Source organism: Coenobita brevimanus, chromosome 47 (genome assembly GCF_032717465.1).
Source record: "Coenobita brevimanus isolate Jiangsu-jjx chromosome 47, ASM3271746v2, whole genome shotgun sequence".
In the NCBI taxonomy this organism is placed as follows: domain Eukaryota; kingdom Metazoa; phylum Arthropoda; class Malacostraca; order Decapoda; family Coenobitidae; genus Coenobita; species Coenobita brevimanus.
This window is the reverse complement of record NC_137000.1, coordinates 24,862,229-24,878,396: the sequence shown is the minus strand read 5'-3', so window position 1 is coordinate 24,878,396 and position 16,168 is coordinate 24,862,229. Positions and strand designations below refer to the sequence as shown.

The 16,168-nt window shown below is 43.7% G+C and overlaps 1 protein-coding gene across 1 annotated transcript in view; it reads left to right on the top strand.

Annotated features, from left to right (window-relative positions):
* LOC145398951 (uncharacterized) overlaps nucleotides 1-16,168 on the top strand; it is a 304,550-nt gene that overhangs the window by 261,067 nt on the left and 27,315 nt on the right. The window contains 1 exon segment of the mRNA XM_080271685.1: nucleotides 15,958-16,113. Within this exon segment, the coding sequence (XP_080127811.1) occupies nucleotides 15,958-16,113 (156 nt within the window).

Genomic DNA, 16,168 nt, shown 5'->3' with positions numbered 1-16,168 from the left:
CAAAGTCTGAGTCACAGAGACAATTACTTGATAACCTAAATCATGGGGAAAGGAAAAATATATTTAGGGTGGCAGGTCAGGCGAAGAGGGATAATCGGGATATCATAGGTGAGCAGTGTGTGAAGAATGATGAAGGAAGGGTAGTGGTGAACAGTGAGGATATTAAAGATGCATGGAGAGAGCATTATAACCAGTTGTTGAATGAGGAGTTTGACTGGGACAGGGAAGGTTTGGAGCCAGCAGATCCAGTGTCTGGCCCTTGGCCTTTGATTGATACTGCTACTGTGAGTGAGGCAATAGGCAGGATGAGGATGGGGAAGGCAGCAGGTGTGTCTGGGTTGACTGCCGAAATGTTGAAGGCCTCAGGCGATATAGGGGCGAGTTTAGTCACTGACCTGATAAATATGATTATTTATGAGTGTGTTGTCCCAGATGATTGGCTGAAGAGTGTAATTGTAAATGTGTATAAAGGGAAGGGTGATGCCCTGGAAAGAGGAAATTATAGAGGTATAAAGCTTTTAGATCAGATAATGAAGGTAATGGAGAGAGTTTTAGAAGGTATGATTAGAGAAAGAGTGAATATTGATGAGATGCAGTTTGAGTTTATGCCAGGTAGGGGGACCACTGATGCCATATTCATTGTTCGACAGCTTCAGGAAAAATATATTGGTAGGAGAAAGGATCTTTATTTTGTTTTTGTTGATTTGGAAAAGGCCTTTGACAGAGTCCCTAGAGAGGTGGTGAATTGGGCAATGAGAAAGCTTGGCTTGGAGGAGTGGCTGGTTAGGGTGGTTATGGCCATGTATGTGGGTGCTCACACCCAGGTGAGAGTGAATGGAGATTTGAGTGATGAGTTTTCTGTGAATGTTGGTGTGCATCAGGGGTCAGTCTTGGGTCCCATGTTGTTTATCATGGTACTTGAAGCCCTTTCACATGACTTTAGAAACGGACTCCCATGGGAGTTGTTGTATGCTGATGATTTGATGTTGATTGCAGAGAATGAATGGGAGGCGGAGGAAGGGTTTAGGAAGTGGAGAGATGGTATGGGGCAAAAGGGTTTAAGGGTAAATGCAGATAAAACAAAAGTGATGATATCTAGGGTTGGTGGCGGTACTGTCAAAGACGAGGGAGAGTGGCCATGTGCAGTTTGCCACAAGGGCGTGGGAAGTAATTCCATCTTGTGCAGTGTGTGTGATAAATGGGTGCATAAGAGATGTAGTGGTATCAGAGGTAGACTGCGAGATAATGCTGATTTTATGTGTACGGCGTGCCTGGGTGAGCAGGTGGAGATTATCAGACGTGAAAGGATTGAACTTGCTGGTGAATCTCTTGAGTGTGTGGAAGAGTTTTGTTATTTGGGAGACATGTTGTGTACTGGAGTGGGGCTGGAGCTAGCTCTGTGGCTAGGGTGAGAAGTGGTTGGAAGAAGTTCAGGGAGCTCTTGCCTCTCCTGACATTGAGAGGGCTCTCCCTACGTGCTAAGGGGTCTTTGTATGCAGCATGTGTTAGGAGTGCAATGCTGTATGGCAGTGAGACCTGGGCAGTGAAGGAGGAAGATATTCGCCGGCTCAGACGTACAGAAATGACAATGATTAGGTGGATGTGCAGTGCGTCCCTGCGTCCAAGGCCTGGAGGGGCTGGGTTTACAGTGGAAGAGTTGAGAGGTAGGATGGGACTGGAGTGTATTGGTGTTGTGATGAGGAGAGGTAGATTGAGGTGGTTTGGACATGTGGAGAGGATGGGGGATGATGATTGGGTGAGGAAGGTGAGAAGTGTTAATGTTGGGGGTGGGGTTATGAGGGGTAGACCGAGAAAGACATGGGACGAGGTCATTAAGTGTGACCTCAGGGTTAAGGGACTGAACAGGGAGGCTGCAATGGATCGTGCAGCGTGGAGAGCCGCCATTAGGTGACCAAGGCCGACACATGCAAGCATTTTGGAGCCTTTAAAAACGAAACGAAACGGGGACCACACTGCTGCTGCTTATTCCAACCTGGGGTGGATAATGGCCACTATCAGTGTTTTCATCATCTTCTCATCCATGTAATGAAATGCTACTCTTATGTTAGTCAAAGAGATTATACGTCTCTCCAACTATCTTGTTAATGAGTTTTTGGGTGACACATTATCCTGGACCAGCACTCCCAAGTCCTCTTCTCTCGCTTTTGTGATTGGTTCATTACTTACCAAATAATTCAGTGATGGTCTCTTGGTACTTTTACCCATTTCCAATATTTTACATATTTTTTTGCATTGAATTTCATTTCCCACATCCTGCCCCAATCATGAATCCCATCCAGGTCCTCCTGCAACATTGTACAGTCTTCTTCAGCATCTACTCTCCTAATGATCTTTGCATCATTAACAAACAGACTTGCATAACTGTTCATTCCATCAACCATATCATTTATGTAAATCAGGAACATTATGGGCGCTAACATCGAACCCTGTGGGATGCCACATTTGTCTGTCTCTCAAGAAGTCTCATCCACTCTAAGAGGTTCCCCTTCAGTCCTCCTGTTTGTTCCAATTTCCACTTTAGTCGCTTGTGGGGTACCTTGTCCAAGGCTTTCTCCAAATCTAAATACATACAATCCACCTATCTCTGTCCTGTAGCACGTTTAATGCTGTCGAGTAGAAGGTCAGCAGGTTAGAAACCCACGACCATCCACTTTTGAATCCAAACTGACTTTCTGCTAAAAATATCCATCTCCTCCAGATATTTTATCCATCTGTCTTTCAGGATTCTCTCACACAGTTTTTTGCGACCATGCCGGTCAGGGACACTGGTCTATAACTCAGGGGTTCTTCCTTGTTCCCTCCCTTATAAATTGGTACCACATTGGCCCTCTTCCATTCCCAAGGCACTTTCCCTTCTTCCAGAGAACGCACAATCAAACCATGAATCTTATCCACCATTTGTTCTCTGCATTCCTTTACTGTCCAGTTAGAGATCCCGTCTGGTCCTGGGGCTGTCCTCACATCTTGATTTTCCAGTAATTTGTATACTTCATGCACTTCAACTTTTACATCTTTTAACACTACAAATCTAGTCACTCCCTCCTCCACAAAATCACTTTCTCCAGTGATGACTGATTGGAACCTTTTTTCATTATTTCAGCCTGTATAACTGTATCTTTATAGACATTTCCTTCTACTTTCAGCTTATTGGCTCCTTCCTTTTGTTACATTTTGCCATTAACAAACCTATAAAACAATTTAGGTTCTTCCTTACATTTGCAATCTGTACCTTTTTCGAAGTTTCTTCTTCTCTACATATTCTTGTATACTCATTTCTAGTTCATTTGTATTCTTCCTTTATTCTGTCATTGCCTGTATGTCTCCATGTGTTCCCTGCCTTATCCCTTACACTTTTTGCTAGCATATACCTTTTGAACAGTCATTTCTCCAGTTCTTCTCTCAAACTTTTGGCACATACTTTTCCACACCTGTATTATAGAAGTGTAGAAAGATATCCTACTTCTTCAGTATCTCTCTTGTTTCCCTGAATTCACCCCAGTCTGCTTTTTCGAGAAATGTTCTCAGTCCTGTAAAGTTTGCTTTCCCAAAGTTGTATCTCCATGCCTGTATAGCTCATCTCTTGTCTTCCCATTTCCTTCTGTCATTTGGAACTCTATCACTGCATGATCACTTTTACCTATAGGACACAGATATTTTAGAGATTCAATTGCGTCAGGTTCCTTGGTTAGAATTAAACCTAGTCTTGCTGGAGTGTCATCACCTCTAAATCTTGTCTTTTCTTTGACCCACTGGGTCATAACATTGTCCATTGTCATACTGTAAATAACGGAATGCTGTCCACGAATCTTCATTGTAGTAATCCCTCTAATATCCGAACGCCCAATATCCGAACATCCCCACTAACCAGACATAATCATCCCGGGATCCAATATTCCCAAAATGGGCCAAAAACCGCAAAAAAATCGAAAAAAATCTTACTTTTTTCCCTCCCGTAATTTGAAATTGCCGCACAGCGCCGAACAGCTGTTACACCATGGTCCCTTCACCCCTTCCTTCCTCCCCCTCCCCTGTCAGGGTTGCCATTTGGTATTTTTCATTACCAAGTGTGGGCCAATTTGGTAATGAAAAATTTGTTTGGTAATGAATCAGAATAATGCATTACCAAATGGATTTTTCACATGTATGAGGATACACAGGATGGAGATGGTGGATTGTTTGCTCTCCCTGATTAATCTGCTACCCTACATAACATGAAAATAAGCAACATGGTGTTAATTATAAGGAGAGTGATTACATGTATTTCCACTTGTATATATAATTAGTGAAGAATAAATGCTAGCTTTATGAATTTGGTAATGAAAAGTTAAATTTGGTAATGAAAGTTGAGGAGATTGGTAATGTGGCTGTTGCGATCTGGCAACTCTGTTACCCCGCCATCATCAACAGTCACAGCCAAACTCCGATCGAGAGCAGATGCTTATAGTAGTGCAAGCCACAGGTGCTTGTTTTTTGTGAATAAACAGTGAATAAACTGCAGTACCTCGCCACTAGAACACACCTGAATTTACAATGTTGTGCAGTGTTAAGAAATTAGAATTTAGAGTGCAGAGGATTAACTGTGGACTGCAAACTGGCGTTTTAAACCAGTCCAGGAGCCAGGGACTTTTAAGTACCCAGAATGTTTAATATTGTATAAACTCACCTCTAAAACCTCATTTTATGGTTCTTTTGCATTTATTTCAATCTTTTATGTCTCTTATTAGTGTGATTTGGGTCTTAAATAGATGCGATGCATGTCCAGAGGGAGTTGTACAGGTGTTTTTCTGAGTTAGGGTCCATAAGTACAAGTCCAGGAGGCTGGGGCCCAATATCCGGACAGGATCACTATCCGGACATGCCTTTGGCTCTATTACGTCGGATATTGGAGGGATTACTGTACTTCCTGAGTCCCACTCCTCCCAGTCCTCTTTACAATTAAAGTCCCCTATTGGGATTATGTTGTTGCTTTTCTCAGTCACTTTCTGTAGACATCTAACCATGTCCGACATCTTGTGATATTCCTCCTCATTCCATGCTCTTATCTTGTTGGGGACATATACTACTATGATTGTGTCTCTTGCCTCTCCCTCTGGTTTCTATTACCATGTTTATCATTTCAGCCATACCTTATCCCAGTTCCACACCATCCTCATTTACGCTGTTTTTCACGGCTATCATCACTCCTCCCATTTTTTCTTTTCTATCTCTTCTCCATAGTTTGTATTTTCCATCTCCCGTTTGGATTTCTGTATTCTCTCTTAGCTTAGTCTCTGCAAAGCACATACAGTAATGTCTGGCTCAGTTACCCTCAAGAAATTGACTATTTCCAGCCTTGCTGAGATTAGACCATCGGCATCCACATTAGCGTATGCCACTTTCAATCTTTTTGCATTGTTTTTTATTCTGTCCTTCTCTCCTTCAGTACCATCCATCCATCCATCATCCAATTCTACGTTGCCCCATGAGGAGCGTAGAAGCCTGGGGCTAGGCAGTTCTGTCCTGACATTTAAGATGAGAGTGACCAGCCTCAGTCATCCCTGAGTGGCATTACATGAGCAATAACGCCAACCACCCCTTGGATACAAACATTCACCAGCTCAATCCAATTGGAGCGCTGTAATTACCCACTAAACCACCAGGTGCCATAATTTGGTTATGTGGTTGCCACCTGGCGTAGTAAATGGTTTCCTGGTGTACAGTAAACCATTAGGCTTGTCACTCAGTGTAGAGTCACCCATAGGCAGAAGGAAGAGGAAAGAATCAAGGAAAGAAAGACAAAAGAGGGAGTGTAATGTCACCCGTAGGCAGAAGGACGAGGAAAGAATGAAGTAAAGAAAGACAGAAGAGGAAGGAAGGAATGGAGAGAGGAAAGGAAAGGGCAGACACCCGAGAGCAGCACTACATCGAGTGAGTGGATGGTGAGTGCCCCCACCTACCACTTCCTTAAATTTCTGATCCATAACCCTCCAATAGAACTCTGTCTTCTCATCGTCTGTTCTCTGGTAATTTTTTCCTTAGCTTCCCTAACAGTTTCCTTTATTTTAACTCCCTTCATCATTTGCATCTCTCCTTACCCAGATATTTTTGAAATCTTTCTTATCTTCTGATTTCCAAGTCTTTTTGATTATTTCATGTATCATGTGTGTGTGTGTGTGTGTGTGTGTGTGTGTGTGTGTGTGTGTGTGTGTGTGTGTTTGTATTTACCCAGTTGTATTTACCTAGTTGTGATATACAGGAAATGAGCTACGCTCATGGGATCCTGTCTTTGTTTCTCAGTAAGTCAAATTTTGCTTTGAACTCGTTTAAGTTTTTAGACTGGATGATCTCTTTGTCCAGGGTATTCCACAGGTTTGTGCATCTATATGGAAAACTATATATCTTGATATCCTTCAGGCAGCTTGGCTTTTTCAGGCTTATTCTGCGTCCCCTTGTTACTCTCCCATACCATACAAACAGATCTATGGCCTTGACTCTGCAATCATGTCGCCCCTCTCTCTCTCTCTCCTTTCTTCTAAGGAAGGCAGATCCAGCTTTTGCAGCCTCTCTATGTATGACAGATGTGCCAGGCTAGGGACCACCTTGGTTGCTGTTCTTTGTATTCTCTTGATCTTGTTTATATCTTTCTTTTTGTGTGGGGACCACACTGCAGCTGCTTATTCCAACCTGGGGTGGAACAAAGCCACTATCAATTTTTTCATTATCACCTCATCCATGTAATGAAATGCTACTCTTGTGTTGGTCAAGAGTTTATACATCTCTCTAACTGTCTTGTTAATGTGTTTTTCAGGTGACAGACTATCCTGGACCAGCACTCCCAAATCTTTCTCTTTTCTTGCTTTTATGATTGGTTCATTACTCACCAAATATGGTAATTCAGTGATGGTTTCTTGGTACTTTTACCCATTTCCAATATTTTAAATTTTTTTGTGTTGAATTTTATTTCCCACATCTGGCTCCAATCATGAATCCTATCTTGGCCCTCCTGCAGCATTTCACAGTCTTCCTCAACCTGTACTTTCCTCAAGATCTTTGCATCATCAGCAAACAGACTTGCATTACTGTTCATTCCATCTACCATATCATTTATGTAAATCGGGAACATTACCGGCGCTAACACAAGCCCTGCGGGACTCCACTTGTTACTTCCCTCCATCCAGACATCCTGTCCTTTCTTACTGTTCTCATTTGTCTGTCTTTCAAAAAGTCTCACTTCCACTCCAGGAGGTTTTCCTTCAGTCCTCCTATGTGCTCCAATTTCCACATTAGTCGCTTGTGGGGTACTTTGTCAAAGGCTTTTTCAAAATCTAAATACACACAATCCACCCACCCGTCTCTCCTCTAGTATGTCAATCACTCTTGAGTAAAAGGTCAACAAGTCGGAAACACATGACCTTCCACATCTGAATCCAAACTGACTTTCAGCCAAAATGTTCATCTCCTCCAGATATTTTATCCATTTGTCTTTCAGGATTCTCTTGCACAATTTTGCGACCATGCTGGTGGGGGACACTGGTGTGTAATTCAGGGATTCTTTCTTGTTCTTTCCCATATAAATTGGTACCACATTGGCCCTCTTCCATTCCCAAGGCACTATCCCTTCCTCCAGAGAACACACAATCAAACCTTGAATCTTATCCACCACTTGTTCTCTGCATTCCTTCAGTACCGAATTAGAGATTCCATCTGGTCCTGGGGCTTTCCTTACATCCTGAGTTTCCAGTAATTTATACACTTCCTGCACTTCCACTTTTATATCTTTTATCACTACATTTCTAGTCACTCCCTCCCCCTCCACAAAATCCCTTTCTTTAGTGAAAACTGATTGGAAACATTTGTTCATTATTTCAGCTTGCATTGCCGCATCTTTATAGACCTCTCCTTCTACTTTCAGTTTGGTGATTCCATCCTTTTTGTTCAGGTTGCCATTCACAGATCTATAAAACAATTTAGGTTCTTCTTTACATTTGTCAGTTATCATCCATCCATCCATCATCCAATCCTACATTGCCCCATGAGGATCGTAGGAGCCCGGGGCTAGGCAAGTTGGTCCTGACATTTAAGATGAGAGTGACTAGCCTAATTCATCCCTGAGTGGCATTACGTGAGCAATAAACTCCAACCATCCCTTGGATATAGATCTGTACTGGCTCAATCTGATTGGAGTGCCGTAATTGCCCATCAAACCACCAGGCACCAAAATTTGGTTATATGGTTATCACCCAGCATAGTAAATGGTTTCCTGGTGTACAGGAAACCATTTGGCTTGTCACTCAGTGTGAGTCATCCACATGTAGGAGGAGGAGAAAAGAATGAAGATAAGAAAGACAGAAGAGGGAGTGTAAAGTCACCTGTAGGTAGAAGGATGAGGAAAGAATGAAGGAAAGAAAGACAGAAGAGGATGGGAGGAAAAGGATGGAGGAGAGGAAAAGGCAGACACCTGAGAGCAGCACTACATCGAGTGAGTGGATGGTGAGCATCCCGACCTACCACATTATACCTTTTTGAAAGTTCCTTTCTTCTTCTCTGCGTATTCTTCTATATTCATTTCTTGTTCTTCTATATTCTTCCCCTGTTCTATTATTACCTGTCATTCTCCATTTGTTCCATGTTATGTCCCTGTCTTTTTTTTTGCTATCATACACCTTCAGTTAAACCAATCCTTTTTCCTGTTTCCTGTGTGTGTGTGTGTGTGTGTGTGTGTGTGTGTGTGTGTGTGTGTGTGTGTGTGTTTGTGTGTGTGTGTGTAATTCACCGGGTCGGTCAGGATCACTTGATGGTCGTGATGGTCAGCTTTTACCCTCCCGGAAGGGAGCTGAGAGCTCATATAGTCCGATCTAAGGGCAAGGCTGTGCCCTTCACTCACGCACACACCCGTCCCCTTGCTCAAGGGGGACAGTAACCACCCACTTCGTCAGTGAAACTTTTCGCAACCTGAGCAAGGCGCGAACTCCCGTCCACCAGTTGGCAAGCGAGAGCGTTTGTGTGTGTGTGTGCATTTTTACCTGTTTACCTGTTTGTATTTTTACCTAGTTGTGTTCTACAGGATTCCAGCTAAGTTCATGTGGTCCTGCCTTCAGTGATATAATTATCCAACTTTGCATTGAAAGCTTGGATATTCTATGCACAAACCACATATTCATTCAAATTATTCCATTTGATTAAACAAAGGGTTCAGTTCAGTTCAGTTCAGTGCACTTCCTGCAAGAACTGGACCCATTACACCTGCACAACACTTGCATCCAGAAAACATTACACAAACACCTGGACCTGCTCCTTATGCTCCTTCCCCCCACCCACCAACCCCCCTTCCAATCCTACTCCTAATTCCTTCACACCTCCACAGCCAAACCCACTGATCCTTCCCACACCATCCAGTCCCCCAACTCCTCCCATTCCAACCCATCCTAATCCACCTCAACCCTTACCTCCATCACAGCCTCCTCCTACCCCTTCCCCCCCACCCACACCACCATCTCTCCGTGCTGCAGCAGCCAACACACATCGCACACACAACATAAACATCCTTCAATTAAACATAGATGGCATAAACATCAAAAAACAAGAACCCACACAATTCATCAAACAACAGAACATACACATTGCCATCTTACAAGAAACAAAACTACACAGAGCACAGAGAACACCGACATTTCATAACTTCACCACCATTTGACAAGACCAGGCCGAAGGCATTGGCGGTGAACTCATCACCCTGGTACACAAATCCGTCAACTTGGCAGATACCAGTGCACACACAAAGTCACTTCTGCCCCCACATGACACCACAACAGAAATACAATAAATTAAAATACGCACTGGTAACAAATCACACATAACAATCGCTGACACATACATTCCCCCCCAATCGTCCCCCACAGTACCACACAATTACTCTCCACAGATACACCACATCACTAACATATCCAACATCATCCTGGGTGGTGATTTCAACGCCAAGTCATCGGCCTGGCATGTCAACAACCCTGACACAGACAGAGGGCTGGTACTACAATCCCAGACAGATCATCTTTTCATACTGAATAATCTAGACCAACATACCCATATCCCACACCAAGCCCTCTTCCTCCCATCATCTCCAGACATCACCTTCTGCTCCCCAAACCTCGCCCCCACTACATCATGGAGAGTGGTCAAAACCCTAGGTTCTGATCACCTCCCTATCATCATCAGTACCAAAACCAGAATCATCCCAGCTGGCCACAAACACACATACACTGATTATGAGAGAGCCAACTGGGAGGCCTTTGTAACTGAAACAGAACAACATTTTGAAACATTAAACAGTAAACCCATCACAAACATCAACACCGCTGTGCACAATTTCAATACAGTTATACAAAACGCAGACAAAAGACACATCCCTAGAGGCAACAGAGAGAGACAACCCAACTTCACACCAGAAATTCAAGGCCTCATCAGACAACGGGACACACTGCAACACTCCCCAGCACCCCATACACAACACATCGTACAACAAATACAAGAGCTCAACACTCAAATAAACAATAAAATATCAGAACAACAAACACTAAACTGAAAAAATTACCTCCAAACACTTGACCACAAAACAAACATCAGCAAACTTTACAAAACACTAAACAGCATTACACTTTCCAACAGCAACACCACACAATCACACGCTGCCATCATAACAACAGACACCATACCCTCAAATCACAAAACAAACATCAGCAAACTCTACAAAACACAAAACAGCATCACACTTTCCAACAGCAGCACCATACAATCACACGCTACCATCACAACAACAGACACCATACGCTCAAACAAACAACAAGCAAACACTCTCATCAATCACTTTTCACAAGTCAGCCATCTAAACCCCCATCCCGAAGACCGACATATCATCCGACGTAAGAGACAGCTCCCCACAGACCCAGACTATGCACCTTTCACTTACAACCAGATGAAGCACATCATTAACAACCTCAAGCACTCATCTGCCTGTGGACCAGACAACATAAGCAACATTCACCTTAAACACCTAGGACCACAAGGTATACAAGCACTCACCAACATATCAAACTACAGCTACTCACACAACATAATACCCAACATCTGGAAGCATGGCAATATCATCACTATCCCTAAACCCAGCAAAGACCCCACGTTACCCTCCTCACATCGCCCCATCACACTCCTCTGCACCCCCTCTAAAGTCACTGAACGACTGGTACTACAACTATTCACACCTCACATTCCCCTAGCCCAGTTACAATATGGCTTTAGGCCACTACACTCCACAAACACCCTTCTTACAGACCTTACACAGAGAGTTTTCGATGGCATGAATTCAGCTAGGCCACCACACAGAACACTCCTAATCAGACTAGACATTAGCAGAGCTTTTGATGCCATCCCCGGCCACAACCTCACAAACAAAATATTCAACACAAACATGCACAATAACACAAAAAGATGGCTGGGAAACTACTTAGCAGGCAGATGTGCACACGTAACATTTGCCGGTCAGTCTTCTAACATCAGAAACTTCACAAACGGCGTCCCCCAAGGATCTGTTTTGTCCCCTACATTCTTTAACCTATACATGCATGACGTACTCACACCCCACACACCACAGATACACATAGCTTCCTTTGCAGATGTCATAACACTTACACGTACACACCAAAACGCAAACACAGCTGCACACATCATTCAACCTTACCTTACCTCAACTCACTACATGAATGGTTCACCACAAACAGGCTCAAAATAGCCCCTACCAAATCTACAGTGACTCTTCTCACAAACTGGACAGCAGAACACAATCACGTCCCACACCTCAACAACACTCCCCCCCCCCCCAAAAAAAAAAAAAAAAAAAAAATCCTTGGCGTAACATATAATACATCAGTGTCATTTAAACAACACATCACAAACATTAAAAAATATAATAACACCAAGACTCAGTGCTTTGAGGTCACTTGCCCATACAACATTTGGACACAACAAAGAAGCCACCACCACAGTATACAAACAATACATACGTTCAGTGATGAATTATGCAAGCCCTGCCTGGGCTTCTAACCTTACCAAAACACTACAACACTCTACAGACCATACAGAACAAGGCCCTAAAAATAATCATCGGCTGCACAGCTACAACACCCACAGACCACCTGCATCAAGAAACCAAAGTCCTGAAGGTCAAGGATCACTTAGACATGAGAGGCACCCAGCTTCTTGCTGCAGTCTCCACAAACCCACAACATCTACAACAGTACATGGCAGCACATCCACCCACACTAAGGAACACCAAAACAACACCCAGCAAACGATCTATCTATCTATCAATCTATCTATTGCCAGACACCTCAATCCCGTTTGGGGTGGCCACAAACAAATCGCCTCCAAGTCGCCCTGTCCCCCGCCATTTCACTGCCCTGCTCCCAACTCACACCCCCCTCTCTCATATACCTCTCCACCCCATCCCTCCATCTCATCCTCGGCCTCCCCCTCCCTCTTCCCCCCTCCACCTCACTCACATACACACTCTTCGTCAGTCTTTCACCCTCCATCCTCTCCACGTGGCCAAACCACCTCAGTGTGTTCCTCATAACGCTTCCTATCACATCCACATCAACACCACAACGCTCCTTTATATCCTCATTCGTCAGCCTGTCTCTCCATGTGACTCCACAGGGTCCTCTTAAATAACTCATTTCCACTGCTTTCACTCTTGACTTGTGTCCTTCCAACAACGTCCAAGCTTCACTTCCGTACGTTAGAGTTGGTATCACAATACTGTCATGTAGTAACTTTTTCACTTCCATGCTCACTTCCCTGTTTCATATCACTGCTTTCAAAGAACCAGCAACCTTTCTTCCCAGCTGTACCCTTTCAAGCACTTCACCCTCCAAACCTCCATCCTTACTCATCACACTACCCAAGTACTTAAACGTACTCACATTTTCCAATTCCTCACCATCCAACCTCGCTGTACATTCACTGACTTCACCTCTCTCAGAGACCATCACTTTACTCTTCCCTACATTCACCTTTAGATTCCGTTTCTTACACACTGTCCCAAACTCATCCACCAAGCCTTGCAGCTCCCCTTCGTCTTCACTCAACAACACAATATCATCTGCAAACAACAGTACAGGGAGTTTCCAAACACTATCCTCTCTCACCAGGGCCACTCCAACATCCACTACCCTACCTTGTACCTCTTTTATTACCCCATCCATGTACAGATTGAACAACCATGGAGACATGACACATCCCTGTTTCAACCCAACTTTCAAAGAGAAAAATTCACTTAGTTCACCATCCACACGCACTGCAGTCTTCGCACCATCGTACATACTCTTCACAGCATTCAACAACTTCCCATCTACTCCATATATTCTTAACACTTTCCACAATCCTTGTCTATCCACCCTGTCATATGCTTTCTCCAAATCCATGAAAGCCGCATACAACTTCTTTCCCTTCTCTAGAAACTTTTCTACTAAAGATCTAAGAATGAATATCTGATCTACACAACCTCTTCTCTTCCTAAAGCCTCCCTGTTCTTCTCCAACTAATTTCTCTGTTCTTTCTCTAACTCTGTCAATAAGTATCCTACCATACACTTTTCCTATTATACTTAGAAGACAAATGCCCCTATGATTACCACACACTTCTTTTTCCCCTTTTCCTTTGTACAAGGGAATAATTATACCTGACTTCCAATCCTCCAGGACTCTACCTTCCTCCCAGGCCAATCTGCACATCTTCCACATCCATTCTACTACTATCTCTCCCCCATGCTTCAGCATTTCACCACACACTCCATCAATTCCTGGAGCTTTCCTCGATTTAACTTTCTTCATTGCTTCCACAACTTCTATCCTACTGATTCTTCCTGTCTTCTCACCTCCCTCCTTCTCCCAGCCATTCCCCAGCCACTTATACTCGTATTACTTCCATCCTCTACGTTCAACAAATCCTTAAAGTGTTCTCTCCATCTGCTCACTTTTTCTCCCTTCTCCACTAGTAATCTACCATTTTTATCTTTCACTCCCCTACTAACTTCACTTCCACCCTGTCTTACTCTTTTCACCTCTTTCCAGAACATTTTCTTACAGTCCCTCCACTTTACACTCAAATTCCTTCCAAATTCCTCATCCACTCTCTTCTTACTCTCTCTTACTAATCTTTTTACCTCTCGCTTTCTTTCTACATATAACTCTCTCTTCTGCCTCTCAACTTCTTCCATGCCCCTATTTCTCATCCATTCATTGTATGCTTTCTTCTTATGTGCCACAGCTTGTTTCACCTCTTCAGTCCACCATGCTGTTCCTTGCACCTCCCTCCGTCTTCTCTTCCTTCCACACACCACATCACATGCTGCACATATTTCTTCTGTAAATATCCTACACACACCTTCCACGTCTCCCATCTGCTCCAATTCATATTTGCCCAATCGTTCCTCCACTTCTCTCTTATACTCTGCCATTTTCTCATCCTCTTGTAACCTTTCCACTCTCCTTGCAACTACTCCTTCCTCTTGTCTTTCCCTTCTTCTATTCTTCCATCTTACTTGAATTCTAATTCTGTCCACCACCAAGTAGTGGTCAGAAAGTCCACTCCCCCAACCTCTATAAACTCTTGCATCCATTACACATCTTCGCATCCTTTCATCCACACACACATCATTGCCTTCCTTTCATTCAGTTCACCACCCACCCTTCTCATCACTCGCCATGTATACCTGTGGATCATTTTATGCCTGAAGAGGGTATTGGCTATCACCAACCCCCTCCCAGCACAAATGTCCACCAATGCACTCCCATTCTCATCTGTCTCAGCAGGCACACCCCACTCACCAACTATTCCATCCACCTTCACATTCCCAACTTTACCATTCATATCACCAATCAAAAACACTCTCTCATTCCTTCCAAACTTATCCATTCACACTTCTACATTTGTCCAGAACTCTTCTCTCACTCTTCCAGCATGATCTTGTGTTGGTGCATACACACACACAATCGCCCACATTTGTATTCCAACTTTCAACTTTACCCACACAATCCTTGACCCAATTGATCCATACTGTCTTATACTCCTCTTCCATCTTTTACTCACAACTATACATACTCCTTCCTTTGCCCTCTCATTCTCACCTACTCCTGCACATATACCCCATCCATACTCCCATTCTCTCACATTTTCTCCTCTCCATTTTGTTTCAGTTATTCCACATACATCCACTTTTGCACCCTCAAGCACGTGGACAATCTCTTTCTTTTTCACCTCATCATTCGCAAACGATACCCTACACAAATACTGTCATCTCTCCCCCCTCGCCCACCTCAGACCAGCTTCCAGAAGCATATCCACGCTCAGATCACTCGCCTCTCCATTCAGTCACTTAAAGACAACACACAGCTGCATGCATGGCCTCCTGACATCCACCCTTCTGAATCCTATCTTCCTCGTGAGGACAGGGTCCACCTGGCCAGGCTGAGATGTGGGCACCATCCAGCCCTCTTAAGCTACCAGAAGAGGCTGGATGACTCCGTCGCTGATGCCTGTCCAGGATGCAACACAGCACCTCATACTATTAAGCACATTATGGAAGACTGCATTGCACAAATCATGTACGCCAACAACACAACATACACTCTTTGAGAGCTCTTTGGAAAAGCCCGGTCTCGGCCATGGACTTCCTGAGGGACTTGGGGCTGTTCGGCCAGACTGCCTAGGGAACAACTACTACTACTACTACATCTGTTTGAAAAGCTACATTTTCTTATAGCACCTGAGCAAGTTGATATGTTTATTTTAAAGGTGGTGTTTGCTCGCATGCATGCATGCATATATGCGTGCGTCTGTGTGTAAATGAAAATGCCCTTGGCATATTAGTCAAATTGGTAATCTATGTCTGTATTGTATTATGAGGCTGGCGAGGGACCTTCTGTTCACGACCATGCCCAGATGGATTCTGGGGGTTGGAGTGTAGACATCAGTGTAGCTGTGATGCTGAAGCTTCCTGTGACCCAGTTACAGGTGCCTGTATGTGCCCACCTGGCAAGCATGGGCAACATTGTTCCAAAAGTAAGTCATTTGTATTTATCAGGAATTTAAAACTCTTTCACATAATACTGTACAA